Source organism: Zonotrichia albicollis, chromosome W (assembly GCF_047830755.1).
Source record: "Zonotrichia albicollis isolate bZonAlb1 chromosome W, bZonAlb1.hap1, whole genome shotgun sequence".
NCBI lineage: Eukaryota > Metazoa > Chordata > Aves > Passeriformes > Passerellidae > Zonotrichia > Zonotrichia albicollis.
The window spans coordinates 7307813-7329464 of record NC_133859.1 but is presented as its reverse complement, the minus strand read 5'-3'; the positions used below and the strand labels follow the sequence as shown (position 1 = coordinate 7329464).

Sequence of the window (21652 nt, the reverse complement as noted above, 5' to 3'; positions counted from 1 at the left end):
AAGTTATCAATGCAGTATTTATAGTTCAAACAAAAAGGGGAGTTTGGACCAAATTTCTCCCTGAGGCTCTTTATGAACCTCAAGAATTGGAAATTCTTGGCTCAGTGAAGATGGATTTCTGTATAGTATTTAGTCTTCCTGGGTCAAAACAAAATAAGGGCAAAATAACAGATGTAACTCCAAATCACATTATATATAGAAATGCGACATCTTAGTGCAATTTCACAGCAAAGATTATCACACCGTCCAACAAGGTTCCATTGCAGTTACCGCAAGGAATCTTTTTCATTTGTGGGGACAGAATTTGGCCTGCTATCCCGTCCAGTGTCAAAGGTGGTCCATGCAGCATTGGGAGACTTTCTTTACTGGCACCCAACATGACAATGATAAGAGAACAAAGATGTAGAGGGAAAAGATCTGTCAGTTAATACAACTCCAATTGTGATGACAATGTTAATTCATGGAAAAAAGGCCAGAAATTTATAACAGCTCTGCTTCTGCCACAGGCAGCTGCAGGAGCGGCCTTGAAGCAATTGGATCAAATGGGGTGTTGGTTGAGTAAGCACTCTTGTGCTACCTCTCTCACATTGAGCAATTTATTAGATAATGTTCAAGGTGTGAGACAGGTGACTGCAAAACAAAGTGGCAATTGATTATCTTTTGTTAGTGCATGGACGTAGATGTGAGGAATTTGAAAGAATGGGTTGCATGAATTTGTCTGATCATTCAAAATCTAGTCATGAAAGCATACAACTATTAGAAGATGGAGTGGCCAAACTCAGGAAAGATAATGAGTCATGGCTAAATGGTGTGTTCAGTTGATTTAATCTTGCATCAACATGGAGGGAATTTTTGAAGATAGGTGTGTACGTACTGATTAGTATCGCAGTCCTTTTAATATTTGTGCCATGTCTACTTTAGTGTATCTGACAGATGATGGATGAGGCTGTCAAAGGAGTGCTTTTGGTTCAAAGATAATGGGGAGATGTGGAAACCCAGGGCACAGGGAATATTTCTCTGTCTGCTCTGGGGTGCCCTGACCCCCAGGGGAGCACTGACTTTGACCCTCATTCATGGAGAAAGTTTCCTAGACTTCAAGATAGACTAGAATCCACAAAAGTGTGAAATAGATTATAGAGTAGTGTAGGTGTATCACTTGGTGAGAAATTTAGGTTTTGGGATTTTTAGTATGTTGTAGATGGAAGCAAGATGCAGGGTGCAGGGTGCCATCCTGGGTTTCTTCTTCATGCTTCTTCTTCCTTCTTCTTCATAGATTTGGGTGGCATTTTGTAATTGGGCAGAAAAGTCCACATTGCGGGCTCTTTGGAATCAGTTATTGGGTTAAAAGGGAAAATAATCTAGGTGTTATTTCTTAATAGGATAGTTTAGTCTTAAAAACCCTTGTAACAAGAGATTGTTAGCCATTTTGTGCCTTCTAATGAAAAGCTGCCGAACTCACAGTAATGAGACTGTTTTACTGATAAGAAATAATAAACACTTGAGTCCAACATGAACTGCCATCTCAAGTGCCTTCAATCCAGACACAGAGAAACTGACAACTAGTACCCCCACATTCCCTGACAGAGGCCATGTGCAAGTGGGATGTGGAGCAGTAAAAATCTGAAGGCAGGCCAAGGGGGGCAAAAGGAAAAACAACCTTTATTTCCAGTGGCATGGGAGATGAAGGGGGCAAGAAATAGTTGAGGAAAACCTAGAGGACTGGCTTTCCCCTCTTCTCAGATTTTCCTCCTTGCCTGGTGGCATGGACCACTCATGTTCCAGCACAGAGCAAAAGTTTGGCCTCCCCCAGTACTTCAGGGACTGGGGCAGGGCCAAATAGGAGCTGGGTCCATAGCATGGCTGTTCTTTTATGTTGAAATTATGAGAAACAGGAGTAATAAGAAAAATAACCCCAGCAGATTTTGGGCAGCCAGACCCTCCAGACTTGGGCTGATGGGATACAACCATGCCAAGGACCCCAAAGCCACACGCACCACACCAGCCCAATGGAGACCAAAGCTCAGGATGACCCTATCTGGGTGCTACCCACACCAGAACTGTTGACTGGGGTGAGTGGCCCCACCACCAACCCCATGTGGTAGCCACTTTGAGCAGCATCTCTCCTGCCTGCCTCATCCCTGCCACTAAAAAAGACACTTGGCACAGCCTGGGATCAAGTGTACATTTTTATTTTTTAATGGAACATAAGCTCCTTTAGAAAAAACATTTATCTGGATGATAATACCCATAGAAAAATCCAGCAATTTCATTCTTTTTTTTTATTTATTTATCAATTGTTAATTGCATTTATATTAAAGCAAAGTGCATATTTCTTTTTTTTTTCTCATTTATACACATTGCACAATACATAAACAATCATGCTTATAAAACGCCTTTATATTTACAAGTAATAATATATTTATATATAACATAAAATGCATTTTTTCTTTAATAAATCTCAGGGGGTCTTAAGGAGTCCTTTTTTTGTGTGTATTTCCAAAGCACTACAGTGCTAAAGTTCTAATGAGAATGCTCTCTTGTTCATTTAAACCTTTATATACAGAAAAATAGCTTATGTTAAGGTCTAAACAAGCTCATTGAGCTAAGAAGAGTGCAAAAGTATCATACTAGTGTATGATTTCAAGAAGAAATGAAAGCACAACCGCATTTTCAAATTGAATGTTACTGGGATAACCTGATCTAAGAAGTTACAACAGACCGACTATTGTGAACACTTTTTCTTTTTTCTTCCCATTTGTTTTTTATTTGTTTTGTTGGTTTTGCTTTGTTTTGGTTTTTTTAGGCTTAGGCTTCTGTTGCTTTATATCAGCTCAAATGATAAAGTGCAGTCCATGCAAGAGGTTTCTCTGCTGTTATTTTCTCCCCTTGCATCAATTCATGACCATACAAAATTAAAAAAAAAAAGCAGTAGAAGAATAAACACAGTGACAAGGTGCCAACTCAGCAACAAGAAAAAATTAAAATTAAAAAAGATGGGTAAAGACCTGGTTGGGAAGATTTTGCACCATTCTTTGGCAACAATGTGGGGTTAGCACTGCTGGGGAAGAGGTCTTGGTGTCACCATCACCAGGGATGGGAAGGTGGTGCATAAAAAATACAAGTATCTTGTTCTTTTATCCAAGAGAAGGAACTGTAACATATAGCAAGTGGCTTCTGAATCCATTGATCACATGGGATAATCCTTTCAGAGGCATGAAATAATTATCATATGTGAGCCACACCCTTTTCTCATCCTTCCGAGTTATTGGCCATTTATACTTTAAAAAACTAGGTTTATCAAACTACCCCAAAGCATAAAAAAGTATTTCCAAAGATTTTTCTCAAAACAAAGGGGGGGACATACAAACTAAACAAAACAAAACCAGAAAGTTTGCATGAATAGCAAGCACTCAGAAGGAAATATTAGCAGCAAAGTAATATAAATGCCTTGAGTCCACTCTGTCTTGAGTTATCGGTTATTTAAAATAACCTCCAACCAGCATGGGCAACTGCTGATGAACTGTCTAGTGTAGCATTGGCCCCAGCCTTTCACAAAGCTGATCTGAAACATAAATCCTGTCCATGGCTGCTGCATGAACTCATGGTCATTTGGTCTCTGCAAGATGTACGCCTTCTCATAGTCAAAAGCCTTGATGGAAAAACCTGGAAACAGTTTGTGAACCAGCAACATCCTGGAGTTGGGGTTGTCCAGTGTGGCTGACTTGATGAAGATGGGGTAACTGCTGCGGTTGTACACCCACACTCCATCCACTTCCCTGGTGAGCTGGATGCCGTAGCCAATCTTGCTGCGGACCTTCTGCACCAGTTGGCTTTTGTTTTCTGAGTTGAGCTGTCCGAGGCAGAAACCATTCCCCTGAGGTAGATCATAGAAGATATCCAGGGAGGGCTCTTGGACAGAGTACAGCCGACCCACACGTGTCTTCTCTTCCCAGTATGCCACCACACACCAATGTGACCAATCCCCTGGCTCCTGAAGAACTTGGGAATCTACAGAACAGGAGAAAAAAAGGAAGAAAAACAGAAATTTAGCACCAAAAGGGGTAATACAACCCAAAAGTGACACAATGCTGGCAGGTCATTGCCTGCCAATGTGTTCATGACACTCTCCACGTACACACCAACACCCATGGCACATCCACCATTTCCAAAAGCAATGTTATTAGGACCATTTAAGTTCACTCAGATTTGGACAATTCCTGTGCCATTTCAGCACCTAATTCTAGTTAGAATTATGAGTCTTAAATCACCATGTCTACCTTCAAAAAGGGCTTGAGACCTACCAGCAGCAACCATGGTGCAGTCATCCTCACTCAAACCATCACCAGGACCATCTTCAGTGGCACTAGGAGAGATGAGATGTTCTAGCCAGCTGCATTTACCAAGACCAAACACCCTAAATGTCCTTATTTTCACTCACCAGATAGTGGATCCACTTCCATAAATAACTATCTACTCGACACAGATGCTGAGAAAAAATGAGGTGCTGCTAAGAAATCCACATTGAAGGTCACCCCATGGGACCAGAGGGGGCAAGGACTCACCTACTCTAGTTCACAGGGCTTTTCCCTACCTGTAGTCAGAGCCTGGGTGGTGGAGAGGATGGAAACATTGGATGACACCCTAACTTGTGGGAAGCACTGAGAGATGGTGGGGACCAAAAAATCTCATACTTCTTAACAAAAATGGCCTAACCTCTCCTGAAATTCATTCATGTAGCTTTTTGTTTTTTACTTCCTTGCGCATAGCTATCCTGTGCAAGAAGCAGGGATACAATGTAGCAGGAAAAAGCAAAGTGGGGGGGGGGGGGAGGGAATGTGAAAAGCCCCTTTTCCTCATGAAGGATCCCTAACAGCCTGGCACTGCTCAGCAGGTAATTCGTTCCAGCCTTGGTAGTCATGTTAAGACCTGAGAACTATTTATCTCTGTAATTGCATTTTAAAAAAAAATCAACCTTGGTATGCTAGTGAGTGCTACCAAAATAATCCCCTGCAGCATGGGAGCAGATATGGTAATGGGAATAGTGGGTAACCCAGCACCCCAAAGCTCTTTCTGTGGACCCCCAAACCCCTTTGCCCAACATAAGCAATGGCAGGAACATGTTGGCTGCCCCGATTTCTTTATTTTTTGGTATTAAAAAGCCCATTTCCCCAGTGCAGGCATTTTTCTTCTGTCTCTGAGTTGTGTTTCAAGCCCTGCACTGTGCTTTAAAGAGAACAAAACTAAAACCCAGCCACACACTTTTAATTTCCTCATTTCTATCCCAGTGGGGGAAATATTTCTCCAGTTGCTGGAGGCAGCTACTAAAAATGGGCCTGGCTGTATATGCCGCATAATAGGGACCCTCCCTCCTGGGTGAAAGTGGGGATGGGAGTTCTGGCAGTGGGGAGGTGGTCCCTGGGACAGCATTCATCAAGGTGCACCCCAGTTTGTCCTTCCATCTCCCTTTTTCAGCGCCTCCCAAGACTTTGTTGCCAATAATTTTATATCCTGCTGAAATCTAGCACCACTCAAGGAATGAAGGGGAATAAGGTGGGTGGTTTGAGTTACCTCTCTCCTAACCCAAATGGGGTGCCCCCATTTGGTCAAGAAACATGCCCAGCATAGTGTTTCCTCCACCCATTAAGGAGGGTAATGCTCAGGAGACAGAGGAATTTGGGGGGATGCCCCTCAGTCCATAGAGGGGATACTACTGAATACAGGAGGAGAATGCTCCTTTATCCATCCTCATCTCAACCAGCCATCACTTCCCTCCCTCCAACTTCCTGCTACACATTAAGCATACTGAAATTCTTATAGGTTTTTATTTATTTGGACATAAAAGCATCCCTTTCAGGAGGCAGCAGGGGGGAGAAGCCTTTTTCACTTGATATTTGTGCTTGCATTAGTGAAGACCACTTAAGAAGTAGCTCATTGCTGCTTACAAAGAGTTATTTAATTGTCAGAACATTAAAAAGAAAAAAACACAAAACCCCAAACCACAAAAAAACAACTGCCTTGGTGTCATGGTTTGACCCGGAAACAGGATTTCTGGGATGCTGTGTGGATGGGGCCAATGAGTGCTCAGATTTGAATATTGCCACCTGGCCTAACCACTGGGCACTGGGTCCACCTCCGAGAACACAGGGTAAAAGCAGGGCTCTCCCCCTGGCAGTTCCTCTTTGGATTTCCGGCGGTGGAGGAGTTGAGTCTCTCCCCCGGCCCAGTTGCTGGCTGGGCTGGGGGAGGGGAAAAGCCATGCGGCCCGGCCTGGGAGAAGTAGGCCTGGCCCCAAGGGTGGAAGGAAGAAAATAAAGAAATGCCGGGAAGCAATGGGCAGCCTGTTCCCCCCCCCCCCCCCCCCCCCACCTTGGAGACAGACAGAGAAAGTGCAGCCGGTGTGTGCGTTACCTTGAAAGCAGTAAACGGTGTGTGCGTTACCTTGAAAGCAGTAAACGAGGCTGAGGAGATGGTCGGGGGAGGGGGGGGGGGGTGCAGCCAGGAGTCCAGCCGCTTGGAGGAGTTTTTAACCCTTTCTTTGGACAATGAAAATTTCACAGAACACTAGCCCTTCCTAGACGAGAGATAAGAGTGGAGGAGGACGAAGGAGATGAGTGAGTGATGAAGACCTGGACCAGAGAGAGAGACTGAGAGATGTTAGGAAGATGGAGAAGAGGGAGTGGCATTTTATGCTGGACTCTTTTGTGTAGCCATGGACAGAGCTATGTTCCCCTGGAATGCAGAGACTGAGACCAGGGGGAGAAATGTCCCAGAGCCAAAGAAGATTCAGTGTGGGTACCCCTCGGCCCCAGGGGGTATATAAAATATGGGGGGGACAGATGTCCCAGAGGTGAGAGACTGAGCTTTTCTGGAACTGGACACAGCCTCCTTAAAAGGACAACCCTGGAAGCAGCCCTGATTCTGGTCCGGTGGTGAGAGCACCGGAACAAGGACGGAAAAGGCCACCACGACACATGGAAGGACTCCCTCTCCTCTTGAGGAACTGAAGTTGAGCATTCTAAAGGGTGGTGCTGGACCCAGATTGGATTTTGGATTGTGTTGTATTGGGAATTTGGGGAGGAGGAGGAGGAGGAGAGTGTTTTTGTGAGGTTTCATTTTCCTTGTGGTTTTTTTTTTCCCCTTTTTCTTCCTTTTGTGTGTAGTTTAGTAATTGTCTTTGTAGTTTAGTTAATAAACTTTTCTTCTTTTTTTCAAGTGAGAGCCTGCTTTGTTTATTCCTGGTCAAAATCTCACAGCAGACACCAGAGAAGGTGTATTTTCATGTGGGCATTTGGCCTTGTGCCAATGTCAAACCAGAACACTTGGCAATGAATGAACAGACCTTTATGGAGGGCTGAATGAATTCCACTAGGTTTTTCAATTATATGGGGTGACCAGACCTCAAGGACGATTCTTAGGTAATCCAGGATATTTTTTTTTTTAGGAGATGATACCAGCACACAGTATAAATGCACCAGAGCCTCTTTCATTTGTGGACTTCAGCTGTTGACTGGATGTCTAGTCAAAAAGACATGAGAATATAAGGGTTGAGCTTGGATAAGTAGGCTCAGGCCTCCCTGCTACCAAAGATGCTTTTCATGGTTGTTTGGACCCCAGCAGAGCTTCCCTGCTCCCACCTGCCTCCGTGATTCTGGCATCCACTGGGAAAAGCCAGTAGCATCATTTGGGCAGCAGAGGCAGGAGAGGAGGAAAAAAATTGTGCAAAGATGCTTCCTACAGTGATGGATATTTTTTCCCCAAAAGGCTTTTTTAGCGGCAATGAGCATGGATCTGGGCAAATGAAGCAGATAGATGGATTTTGCCCCAAAACACCCCATTGTGTTCCTCCTGTGCAACCTGGAGTCATGGCAGTGACCCACTATCCAACTCCCATCTCTGTCTGCTGCCAACTCTTACAAAAAACCCAGATCCCAGGAAATTTGCAGCCACATCACTCAATGCTTTGTGATTCTTGTTTGAGTTAAAAACATTGTGTTTTACAAGATCCTTGGAGCAAATACATCCCTTTCTAAATGACTGGAAAACTCACAGCAAACAGGGAGTGTTCCCATATTCCAGCAAACTGATAATGTTTAATGCTATAAACATCTGCACTATTATTTCATTATTAAGTATCCCTCCATTTGCTGCTATCACTAGGTTATTAAGATTTTCCATGGTTTCACAGAATCAATTAGGTTGGAAAAGACCTCTGAGATCATCGAGTCCACCCTATAACCGAACACCACCATGTCAACTAGACCATGGCACTGAGCGCCATATCCAGTCTTTCCTTAAACACTTCCAAGGATGCTGACTCCATCACCTCCCTGGACAGCCCATTCCAATACCTATCACCCTTACTGTGAATAATTTCATTATAATATCCAACCTAAACATCCCCTGGCACAGCTTGAGGCTATGTCCTCTCTTCTGGTTGCTAGTTGCCTGGGAGAAGAGGCTGATGCCCATCTGGATACAATCTCCTTTCAGGGAGTTGTAGAGAATGATAAGTTTCCTTCTGAGCCTCCTTTTCTCCAGATCAAACACTCCCAGCTCCCTCAGCTGCTCCTCATAGGACTTGTGCTCCAGACCCTTCACAAGCCTTGCTGCACTTCTCCAGACCCACTCTAGCACCTCAATGCCTTTTTTGTAGTGAGGAGCCCAAAACTGGACACAGCACTCAAAGCGTGGCATCACCAGTGCCGAGTACAGGCAGACAATCACTTCCCTGGTTCTGCTGACCACACTATCTCTGATACAAGCCAGAAGGCCATTGGCCTTCTTGACCACATGAACACATGCTGGCTCATGTTAAACCAGCTGTCAAACAGCACCCCCAGGTCCTTTTTCGCTGAGCCACTTCCCAGCCATTCTGTCCCCAGCCTGTAGCGCTGCATGGAACTATTGTGGCTGAAGTGTAAGACATGTCACTTGGTCTTCTTAAACCTCATGCTCTTGGTCTCAGCCCATCTATCCAGGTCCCTCTGCAGGGCCTTCCTACCCTCCAGCAAACTGACACCCTCTTCCAACTTGGTGTCATCCACAAATTTGCTAATGGTGAGACAGAGTAGGGATCCATCCTGAACTAGGTGAAGTGCCTGGAAGAGGTGAAGGGTCTGTAGAGCCAAAGCTGAAGGAGAGGTCGCATTCCAGAGACAACAAGGAGACAGAGAAAGAAAAACAGAAAAGACCACGAGGTCAATCTGCCCCCGACCTAGAAATTCCTTCGATAAAGAAGAACTGGTGCTAAATGTCACGCGGAATGAATATGTATGAACTTATTGTGAAACTGTATGCATATGCATTTGGAAGGGGGATAAAAAGAGGACTCGAAGCCTCCGGAGGCACGCATGCCTTTTGGGGAGGCTTGCATCCAGGCGCATGTCGTAATAAAAGCATACCGGGCTTTACAACTTTTACAAGTTGTGAAGTTTCTTCTTTTCTCCACAAATCAATGGTAGATTCAATCCCCTCATCCAGATCATCAATAAAGATATTAAACTGTACTGGGCCCAACACTGATCGCTTAGGGGGCACTGCTAGTGACTGGCTGCCAACTGGATGTGGCACCATTCACCACCACTCTCTGGGCCTGGTTGTCCAGCCAGTTCTTAATCCAGTGAAGAGTACCCCATCCAAGTCGAGGGCTGCCAGCTTTTCCAGGAGTATGATATGGGAAACGGCTTTGCTGAAGTCCAGGTAGACAACATCCACAGCCTTACCTTCATCCACTTGGTCATAAAAGGAGATCAGGTTGGTGAAGCAGGACCTGCCCATCCTAAATCCACGCTAGCTGGGCCTGTTCCCTTGGTTGTTCTGTAGGTGCTATGTGATCACACTCAGAATGATTTGCTCCATAACCTTGCCTGGCACTGAGGTCAGGCTGAAAGGCCTGTAGTTTCTTGGATCCTCCTTCTGGCCCTTCTTATGGATGGGCACCACATTGGCCAGCTTCCAGTCATCTGGGACCTCCCTGGTCAGCCAGGACTGATGATAAATTATGAAGAGTGGCTTGGTGAGCTCTTCTGCAAGCTCCCTTATCACCCTAGGATGTATCCCATCTTGTCCCATAGACTTGTGAGCATGTAAGTGGCCCAGCAGGTCTCTAACTGCTACCTCCTGGATTGCAAGGGGTCTATTCTGCTCCCCATCCCTGTCTACCAGTTCAGTGGGCTGGTTGTTCTGAGGATAACCAGTCTTACTGTTGAAGACTGAGACAAAGAAGGTGTTAATTACCTCAGCCTTTTCCTCATCTTTGGTAACTATATTTCCCCTGTGTCCAATAAAGAATGGAGGTTTTCCTTGGCCCTCCTTTTGTTATTAATGTATTTATAAAAACACTTTTTATTATCCTCTACAGAAGAGGCCAGATAAAGTTTTAATTGAGCATTTGTCTCTCTAATTTTCCTTCTGCATGACCTAATGACATCCTTAAACACTAACACTTCCTGAGTTATCTGCCCCTTTTTCCAAAGGTGATACACCCTCTTTTTTCCCCAAGTTCCTGCAAAAGCTTCCTCAGGGTTCCAGCAGGCTCCCCTCAGCATATTGTGCAAGCTTATTTTGAGATGACAAAAAGAAAAAAAAAGGAAAAGGACTGAAAGAAAAGTGACTCTGCTCTCAGGAATTTAGGGAATTAGTTGTACTGATCACTCATAATTGGGTCTACAGAGAACGGCCATCTGCAGCAGAGCTCAGTTCTGCACAGAGTGGAGAAATCAAGGCAATAACTTGATGCCCCCAAAGTCTTTGTGGTAACATTGCTTGGAAATTTGGTGCAGATGTTCATCACCAGTGATGCCCCAGCACAACCACATTATTTGATTTTTTTCCCATTTGTTTTATATCCTCCTGAATTTTCCTGAGTGGCTGACCTGACTTGACCAGTTATTTCCTAATACACAAGAGGTTGTGAGGCTTCCCACCCCCTGCCTCAACTTTTATGAACATCAAATCCTTCCCAAAATCACTCAATAAAAGGCCACAGTCAGGATTTCTCTAGCGTTGAGCATGCTCATGCTGCCTGTGGGCTTGGAGCATCATCCTGCTCTGGGCAGAGATGCTGCAGAAACTGCTGCATCCATACAGAAATCCTGGAGGATGAGACACCAAAGCAATAACCACAAAAAATATTAAAAGTTGCTGAAATCAAGAAAGTTCAGATGAAGGTGAGCGTGGGAGATTCACACCATGGAAACACTCAAATTTATGAGTAATAGCTCCATGCTTGGTTCTCCCAAGCTGTGGCAAGAGGACACATCTCCCATCAATTGGAAGTGGCAGAAAAATTCTGGTATGGCTTTTCTCCTCGACACGTGAACACTTTTAAGATGATGAAACCATGTCATCTGTACTTTTTTTTCCCAAGCTCCACCAGTTTTATTAGGAGTTTGGAAAGAAAAAGTTATTTTTCTTTCATTCAGGAAAAACCAAAGCATTTTATCAAAATGTAATAATAATGATAATGATAATGATAATAATAATAATAATGATAATGATAATGATAATGATGCTAACACAGGTCCTATTCAGTTCTCAGCTCTCAGCCTTGTCCTGGTGCCAAGTTCATGAATGTAGAGGGGAGGTAAGCTGGATATCTTTTGTTTTGCTTGTTTTGTTTTGACATAGCTAAAGGTTTTCCTGTAATCAAGGACCTTGAGAGAAAACATCAAGTTTAGCACACAGTGAGCTATCTCACCTGCTGGGACTACTCCCAGCCAATCAAGTCAAGAGCTGTCTAAATCATCATTGATATCTGCAATAATAACTTGTCACTGAAAATGAGAATAGAACTGTGTTCCTTATAAGGTTTTTAAATGTCTGTAATTGGATCTTTCCTCAGTGATATTAGGATTAGACCCAAACTAAATTATCCAATTGCAAAAGTGTTTCAAACTATTAATTTATATATATATATATATATATATATATATATATATATATATGCATTTATGGATTTTTTTAAGAGAACACCTTTGACCTAAAGCACCTTCTCATGCCCTTCCTAAACTTCTCACCATCTCATCCTCTCTTCTCCTTCATTCCTCTGTGATCTCTAGGGCTGGATTTCCCACCAAACATCAACCCTGACACAACACTCACCATGGTATCATCTACCCATAATTGCTAACAAAAGTCTTCTAATTTTCATAGAATCATTGAATGGTTTGGGTTGGAAGGAACCTTTAAAGGCCATCTAGTCAAACCCCTCTACCATGAGCAAGGACACCTTCCACTAGATCAGGATGCTCAGGTTTTGTGGTACCCTCACCTTGGCCACTTGTGGAGGTGGCATTGCACACACAACCAATAATCCAGCATGAACAGGTAAAGGCAACAGATAAATTACTGTAGATATCCACCAAGAAATCATAGCACCAAAAGTAGATTAGTCTTATGGACCTGTCCTAGAAGGACCAGGACCCAGATGGGAGCTCCTGGGGCAGCAAAGAGATCATTGCATCCTAGAATGGTTTGGGTTGAAAGGAAACATAAAAATCATCTAGTTCAAACTCCCTGCTATGGGCAGGGACACCTTCCTCTAGACCAGGTTGCTCAAAGCCCCATCCAATCTGGACTTGAACACTTATGGCGAGCGGGTGTCTATCACCTCTCTGGGCAACCTGTGCCAGTACCTCACCACCCTCACAATCAAGAATTTCTTCCCAATATTGAATATAACCCTGCTCTCTGTCAGTTTGAAGTCATTCCCCCTTGTCCTGTCACTCCATGCCCTTGACAAAAGTCCCTCTTCAGCTCTCTTGTAGCCCCTTTAGGTACTGGAAGGTACTTTAAAGTTTCCCCAGAGCCTTCTCTTCTCCAGGCTGAACAACCCCAACTCTCCCAGCCTGTCTTCTTAGGAGAGGTGCTTCAGCCCTGTGATTACCTTCATGGCCTCTTCTGGACTTGCTCCAACAAGTCCATGACCTTCTTATATTCCTAGGAGGCAGCTCTCTGCTGGAAAATGAATGCTGTGGGCACCACCAAAGAAGAGAAGAACCTATGGTCCTTCTTCCTTTATCCATCAGCACATTGTGCTTAAAAAAAGTTGGCTTGACTGGTGTCAGTACGACGTGTTGTTTAACTGGGGCCAAAGCTGAGAGCAAGCTCAGCACATCTCATGCCCAGTAATCTCTCATGGCTGACCTTAAGCAGCATTTGCAAGCCTGAGGCAGAGCCATGACTCCCATCTTCTCTACTTGTTGAGATGGAAGAGAAGGTGACAAAAACCCCAGAACTTTTTATTAGTTTTTGCATGCCCTTCTGGACTGTTCTCAGGACAGTTTGTGGCATTCCAGTTGCAGTTTTACCCCTCATGCTACTGGCAAGTGCTGGTTTTGCAGGATATCAGGAAAAACACCTCCCTGAACTCTTACTCAAAAGCAAACATCAAGGCAAGGAAAACACCAAGTATGATGTGCAACCACACAACTCATCAAAACAAGGAAAAACAGGCACAAGAAAGGAAATTTTACTTCCTTTCCAGTTTCTCAGATAATTTGCAGGCTATTTGGGTGGGAGAACAAAAAATAAAAAAACAAAACAAAACAACACAAAAAAAAAAAAAAAACCCCAAGAAAAATCCTTAAAGACAGATTTCCAGGTATGCTTTAAAAAAAACCAAACAAACAAAAAAATTCAAATTAAAGAATATATCCTGCTGCAGAAAAGGATCTTTGTGCCTTTAACAGAGTTTGTGGCAGCCTAGAGATACCACCCATAGCAATATTTGCCCCAAACTTTTTATATCTCCCTACACACATTAGACACTTTCACCTCCCAGATTTTGATGGCTGGGATGGTTTCTGAAAAGCTAATTTAGAGGATGGGATGGTCATTTGTTAAGCTCCTGTTGTTTGCAAAGAAAATAAACCCTTACATACTGCAGGGATGCCACCACCCAAGGTGGCCCATGGGGCTCCTCCTCCACACCAACACAAGAGCCCCCAAAGAGCTGAGGCAGTCAGTCACATCAACATATACTTAGAGAGTCTTTAATCTGTGGACTATTGACATGATAGACCATAATATCTCTTTAGGAGCTATTACAGCCCATTGCGTCCATAGGTACTTATGGAGTCCTTAATCTGCAGATTGACAGGATAGACCATAAATTTGTGTCTATGTCTAACTAGGCAGCTCTTATTACTCATCATAGTAGTCATGCAGGCTAAAGAGCCTTAAGATTATTTGTTAAATTTTCTAACAAGTTGTTCACTCAATCATTTAAATGGCTCCTTGCTCCTAGCAAAATCAGTCAACCTTGCACAAAAATAAATGTCCAACTGATTTCCCCCATGAATTCAGTTGGATGATATTTTCTAAAGACTGGCAGCCAGAAGCCAAGATGTTGCCAATGGATTTGTAACCTTGCAAGTCCAATGGAAACAAAGGGGATAAAATGTGGCAGAAGCCAACAGGGGAAGGAGTCTGGGATTTCCTGATATTTCTAGGGAAATATTTCTTTGGTTCAGACTCATGCTAGTGGCAGCCTACAAGCTTGGGAGTACTCTGCTCAGTCCCCTTGTGACCCAACCAAGAACTTCCATCACGTTTACCACAGCTGGGAAACTTTCTTGTGAAATCAGGACAAACACAAGGTTGGGTTAGACAGTGGGCAGAGATGACTGATCCTCTCAGGTTCCCACCCCAACTTGGTGGTGCCTTGAGTCAACCTTCTCCCGACCTGGAACCCAGGCCTGACCTTTGAGGGTTAATTTAGGGATAGGATAATAATAGCAAGAAAATAAAGTGAGAAAGGGTCCTTGCAAACATGTTTTTGCAGACCTACAAAGCCTCACAAGTGGGCACGAGTATGGCAAATGCCAAGGCTGGCCCAGGAGGAATGTCCAAGATTGGAAAATATGGGGTGATTGATGTCCCCTGCTTCAAAGGATGATAAAGAAAGAACCAAAGAGAAACCACTGATTTCATGGAGTCCACCAAACCAGAAATTTGATTCATAAACATCTTATTAGTCACTGCTACTGTCTAATTACGGTGATTAATCAATTACCACAGCTAAAAACAACTTGAGAAGAGAAGAACCTTTTTTTTTTTTTTTTGTGCCAGCCAAGTAAAGCTGGAGCTACAAGGTGAGGCAGAGAATACACAGGCACACACCAAAAATGCCTGTCTGCCTGTGTCCAGCAGTTAGAGAGGAGCCAGCTGACTCCAGTTTCCTCCATACCAGGCTTTGGGCCTCATCAGTTATGCAAATTATAGAGTACCATGCTGTCTGAATGACAAATTTTGACTCAGCCCAGAGGAAAGCCTTAGAGGAAGGGTGTGGGTAAAGTAGCCTGCCAAATCCACTCATAATATTTACAGTAAATGGGCTTCTTTGCTGTTGTTTAGTATACAGTCAGTCTAATTATTTTTAAGTTTTCATTTAAAGAACCTTCTTTCTCTGCATCTCCTTCTATTCCCCTCAATGGTGTGGGAAAACTTTTCCCTTGTTTCAAAAAAGCAGTAGGATAGGAATCCCTTCCCCAAGCCTCAACATGGCAGTCAGTTGGGATAAGGGGATGCTTCAAGAGGGAACACCCTTCCAGAAGGTTGCTGCTGACATCCACAGGGGTTTTTTAAGATTCCTGGACCACCCCAATAGGCACAAGGGCATGCAGATCTATGTGGAAAATCCCCAAAAATCCTATTTTGATGTTGAAGCCACTGGGCCATGCCAACCCTGGGGTCACAGCCCCCCTCAACACAGACACCAAGCTTGGGTTTAGAGGATGAAGACCTTAAAAAGCTTTTGAAATTAAAAATAAAGCTCCACTGTCACAAGGTTGCCTAGTACCCAGTGATGCCCTCGGGAGGGCAGGGATATAGTCCCTAGGAAAGCCACAGCTCTCCACAGACAACATATGACTGTGTGGGTGGCAAGTTAAAAACCTTGTAAAGACCTTAATAAAAACCGAAGCAGAGCAGTCTAAGATATCCAAACTGTCATGGTTATAGAGAAAAGGGGTGAAGTTTCTAGCACTGTTTGATTCCATACTGCCCACATCATGGTGGCAGCATGGTTTCAGCAGGAGAAAGCCAGGGCAGAAGGGTAGTCATCTTTTTTTGGGCTCAAGGGAGGGGTTTTCAGGTTTTGGGGTCAGCCCAGCATACCTAGTCCCTCTCTGCTACCAGCAGTCCCTTTCCTGTTTCTCCAAGCCATGTTTTTTCTGGTTTGGTGTTGAAAGACAGCACTGGTGAGCCTAAGATGCTGCTCCTAGAAAAAGAAAAGGGAGCGAGCAGCAGCAGCATGGAGTGGAGCCCAGCCAAGCCATGTGGACTTCAAGCTGCAGCAGGTGCCATAGCTGCAGCCAGAACTCAAGCCACAGACAGAACCACCAAGCAGTCCAGTCCTGCTCCAGCAAAGTCAGGCCCAGGAGAATGGTCCCCTGACCTGTTTCAGAGCCCTGTCATGTCCCACCAGGTTTTGTCTTGTCCCTGTTTTTTCCATTGTTTTTGGCTAGGGTAAGAAAGCTCAGCAGCAAGCCTACCCAACATTTCGTCTTCCCATACACCACATGGCTCAGCAGAGGGCCAGTCGCCATTTTGCCTTTGTCTGGGAAACCATGCCGGGCGCTGTCTTCGAGAAGCGTTTTTGTTTGTTCAGTGGTGAATACCCTTTTGTGGGTAAAAGACTCTTTCTTTTGCACACTCTTTTATTAATATTTTTGTTGTTATTACGATTTTTCAGTAAATTGCGATTCCATCGTATAATCTCTCCTAGTGTTTCCTCCACTATCAGAAGGGGGGCAGGGGAAAAAGGGCAGCTTGAGTGGGTTTGATTTTCCCACTGGGTTTTAAACCAAAACACAAACTGATACCTAATACACAGATGTGTGTTAGGATATTCCCCCAAATGCGTTCCATGCAACACACATGGCATTACTGCCGGTCTCATTTCAATACAAAAAAAAATCTCTCTGCTCAGTACACCAACCAAGAATTCTTCGCAAAGACTGAAAACAGACATAAAAACATGCTTCCCTCTCACACCAAAAAAAGCCTGCCTCCCCCATGCTGCTCCCTGTGAGCAGCATCCCTCTCAGGGATGTAAACACATGGTAAAAGCAGGGTTGGAACAAAAGTCCTTCTCATGCTTGTTGTGCCCTGATCCATAACAATTATGAAAACTGTTTAGCTGGGCTGGCATTTGGAGCATTTACTGCATTCCTGCCGATAAATTCCAGTCATGAATCTGATGAAAAGGTCTCCCTGCCACCCCCTTCTCCCTCCCTCCTTCCTTCCCTTCATTCCTCCTGGCTTTCTTTACAACCTAATACCCTGTCGATGCGGGGACAGGGCCTACTTAGGGGGAAAAAACCACCCAGTGCCAGACTGGAGAAAGCATGCAGACTGAAAAAGTTTGACTTTATAATCTAATCACACCTATTCCTAAAATCAGGCAGTGAAGCACGCTGGTGTACAGACAGGGTTGCTACCCAGGGATGGACCAATGGACAAACAGCATCAGCCCCTACCCAGGTAGGGAGAAAGCAAGGGATGGACAGACAGAATGGACAGTGTTTGGATGGAGTTCACAAGCTTGACCATGCACACATCCCTCCCCTTGCCTCTCACTTTGCTCTGGATTAATAACATGTAGCAATTATAGAGAATATTACATTCATTAACTAATTAACCCTCCTGATGCTCCGTCAGAGCTGGCACCCTCTTTTTGCAGATGGAGGCTGGCAGAGGTTTGCCCTGGGCTATAAATCAGGGCAGGTGGGCAGCACACAGATTAAGAAAGAAAAAAAACAACCCAAAAAGCTCTTTGTGGCTCATCCCACCCCACTTTTGGGTGCAGCAGCTGAGGTGTGACCCAGCCATAGACTGTGCCACTGCCAGCCAGGGTGGCACCACCGAGACCAAGCAGCATCCTCCCATGGTGTCCTAGGGTGACATTATGATGCTTGTATCCCCATCTGTGTGTTCTGTTTGTTCTGGATATTATGTACTGTGCCTTCAAGACTGGCTGTGAAGACCGAATGTTTTCTTTTGGTTTTGTTATTAGCCTGCTCCCCCACAGCTGGCGGGACACACAGACGGGGCAGTACATAGTATTGCTTTTGCTTTTTGCTTGGCTTTTTGCTTTGCTCCTGCTTCTGCTTTGCTCCTGCTTTGCTCTTGCTTTTTGCTTCTGCTCGTTAGTTAGTTTAGCTAAGCAGCCCAAATTTTTTTCTTGGACTGTTTTTCCTTTCCCTTTTTTGGGACTACTCTAACCTGCTCCAGACTGGGACCTGGGAAACACCAAGTTTGCACCTTGTGGCCTGCAGCAGCTGCCCCCAGCACTGGAGGGACTGATAAGAGAATGACCACTCCCAAGAGAGACTTTCTGAATTTGTCATCTTTTTCAGAGCGGTGAGTGTTGTCATCCGGTATTGTTCATTTTGTGTGCTGGGGGGTGCTTTGCCTGTTAAATAAACAGGTTCTTTCCACTTGTCTCTGAGGAATCCTTCCCGAACTGATTGGGGGGAGGGGCCGTGTGGGTTTGATTTATGAAGGGGCCCCCTTTTGGAAGTTTTCCCCCAAATTTGCCCTAAACCAGGACACATGGGGGCAAAGATCAGGTAATTTTGGGTGTCACCAACACCCAGCAACATCATCCTGTGGGGACAAAGCCCCAGGGGATCTGGGGCTCAGCACCACCCTTCAGCAAACCCAGCACCAATCACACTGGCTGCTCCAGAAAATAACCTTAGTGCAACATCTCAGGTAAGCCAAAGCTTCATGCTCTTGACACCCAGGATACATTTTCTATGCTTGGCTTTGACAAAGAACAGGAAAACTACAGGTCACTGTGTATGACTTATGGGTTTGTTCCTTTATCATGAGCTAAAAAGTCTCAGCCTGGCTTACAAAGAAAATTAATTCATCAGTTCAAACACAGTGATGTAACTTCAGGGTCCCAACTCTTTTTCCAAATAAAACTCCTGTTATTTTATTCCCACTCAAAGGATGATTTTATGGAGTTATTTACTCTGTCTGCTTTGCCTGGGAAGGTACCGCCAGAGCCCAGCTACAGGGTCATTGGCAGCTGTCCTGTGTGGGCAAGTAGGATCTGATCTTATGGTTTAATTTCTCAACTATTTTGTCATTTCCCCTGCTTTTCTACTCAAAATCTCACCTTGTACACCAACATGCAGACATACAACCCTTCTTGTATTACTTTGCATCACTGGCAGTGATCCCCAGCAATTTTTAGTATCCATAAATTCAACCCATTGCTTTCCATCACTTAAAATCATTAGATCCAGAGCCAACTTCACTGGTTGTAAAACTGAAGGATGTTTGAACTTCCACCACCTTCCCAACACCTGAGTTTCTCCAACACAAAGCAAACTCTTATTGATGCAGATTTGGCAGCTCTACAAACAAAATCTATTCAACCTTTATATGTATTATATAGAATTCTATAAAAATATAAAATATTTTCAATATACAGTGAATATATTTAATATATTAAACCTATATAAAATATATATTATATATTCATTATATATTGAATATGCCTATATATTATATATAATTATATATATAGAATATATTTTTATATATATAGGCTGAATAGATTTTGCTGAATATATAACTATCCATAGTCTCATTCATTATGTACACATATAGGTACATATTTGCAACAAGGCTTAACAGCCCAAATGCTTCTGAATTATTCATTTAATAGCAATATTTGCCTTTCCACCTGCTCAGGAATTCAGGGAAAAAACAGGAAAGCCCATGCGAGCCAGAACTTTACCTCAAAGATGGCTCACCAAATCCCAGCACTCCACCAGGCATCTTACTTCATCCCCAAGGATGGGGCACAGAGCTGGGTATTCACCATTGCACATGGAGAAGTATCACCAAAAGCCCACTGGGCATTTTACTTCATCTCCAAGGGAGGTTGAGGAAGCACCACAGAGCCCGGTACTCGCCATTGCACATGGAGGAGCATCAGTGAGAGCATTATCAGGACCTCCTGCAACCACCCTACAGTGCTTTGGCATTGTCAGCACAAGCCAACTGGGGAGCTGAAGCCAGGAAGTTTTTTATACAGAGGTTAAAAGGGTAGAAAAGGACTGAGATAGCTCTTACAGGGTGGGAGGTTTTTCCTCCTTGCAAGTTAAAACCAAGATAATGATACTGTGTGGACCAATTTGAAGGGCTGAGCAGCCAAACCAAAATTAGTCTCCCAGGCAAGAGCTTCCTAAGCCTCACAGTTTAGGAAAGAAAGCTGAGAAAAAGCATGAGAAAAAAAAAAGAGATTCCTTGGGAAGCTCGAGTTCACACTCAAGCAAAGGTGATCCAGCTAGTCAAATATTTTTCTGGCATAATAAAAATAAAATCAAGTGCTGGAACAGACTCCCTTGGAAAAGCAAGGCCTATGGGATATATTTTTCCTCCTTTTCTTTCTCCTCCTCCCCCAGCACTTTCTTTCACTAATAACTATATTTTCTTGTATTTTCTTTTTCTTGTCTCTTTTCTCCTAAAACACTGATGCAATTTCCTGTCTTGTCCCAATGTTTCCTGTTAATTAACAGGGTGAAAGCTATCATCAGGCATTTAAATGACTACCCAAAAGAGGAAGGGAAAAAACACAGGAAAAATAAAGAGAAAAGAAAAAAGAAAGGGGAGAGAAAGACTGTCTATTAGCAAGCACCATGTCACATCCCTAACAGCACAAAATCCCCTGGAAAAAAAATTTTGGACCCAACAACTTGAGTCCATCAACAAAGACCCCCCCCAGGGGTGGCTGCCACAGCAGGTCTGTGTACAGGGGATGTAAGCCTCCACTCTTCCCTGGATGAAAATGGAAAATTCCTGCAATGCTTTCCCAGAAAAGCTCTTTTCTTGCATTAGAAGGAGGACGAGAAGAGGAGAAAAAATGAAAAAAAAAAAAGGAAAATAAAATTTAAAAATAAATAAAATAAAGTAAAATAAAATAAAATGCAGAGAAAGAGGCAGCTGGCAACATCCAAGATGTTGCTTTTATTAAAAGAAGTTAAAAGAATAAAAATCAAACAGAACAAAGTGAATAATCCAAAGCAAGTGAATAGAAATCCTGGGAGCTGCTGTGCTCCTTCCCTTCCTTGACCTTAGCCCCATGCAGGATCAGGCCACTGTCTCCTCTGTACCTTCTTCTTCCTCAGCAGCAACTGTGACTCAGCCAGTACCCTGGCAGCATCAAAGCCAAGCCAATAGGCTCAGCACGCTGATGGGGGGTGAAAACAAAGCAATTTAGGCAAAAAAGTGAGGGTGGTTAGAACAGAGACCATGCCTCAGCAGTTAATATCTCAGTGCTGAAAATAAACTGGAAAGGAATGTAGCAGATAGGGCCCGGCGTTCGGAAGATCTCGCGATGTTACGGGAAGACAGGGCCCCTGTTCCCTTAGATAAGAAAATTAACATAGGAATGCAGCCCCCTAAACCACATGCCAGTAATTTTCCATTTACCCAGTAACTTTCCATTCCCCACCAACCATAGATGGTAAAGACAGACCCCCGCTGACGTAGAGAAGCCCCTTAGACTATAAAACCCCACAAGAAGAGATAATAAAGGCCTTTGACCGTCCACCACATTGGTGTCTGCGTGCTCTTTGGCCCGAGCGACCCTGGAAAGAGTGGGTCGCCGTGCTGTCTCCTCAGTACC

General features: G+C 43.9%; 1 protein-coding gene across 3 annotated transcripts in view; it reads right to left on the bottom strand.

Annotated features, from left to right (window-relative positions):
* Positions 1-2203: 2203 nt before the first annotated feature.
* The window catches only part of LOC141726856 (mothers against decapentaplegic homolog 7-like), a 36754-nt gene continuing 17305 nt past the window's right edge, over positions 2204-21652 (bottom strand). For 2 of the 3 annotated variants that reach the window (XM_074531965.1, XM_074531963.1), the window contains exon 5: positions 2205-4008. In XM_074531965.1, coding sequence (XP_074388066.1) covers positions 3470-4008 — 539 coding nt within the window. In that variant the 3' untranslated portion in view covers positions 2205-3469. Of the gene's footprint in view, positions 4009-21652 lie in introns of all 3 variants that reach the window. The other variant, XM_074531966.1, reaches the window with a different exon arrangement.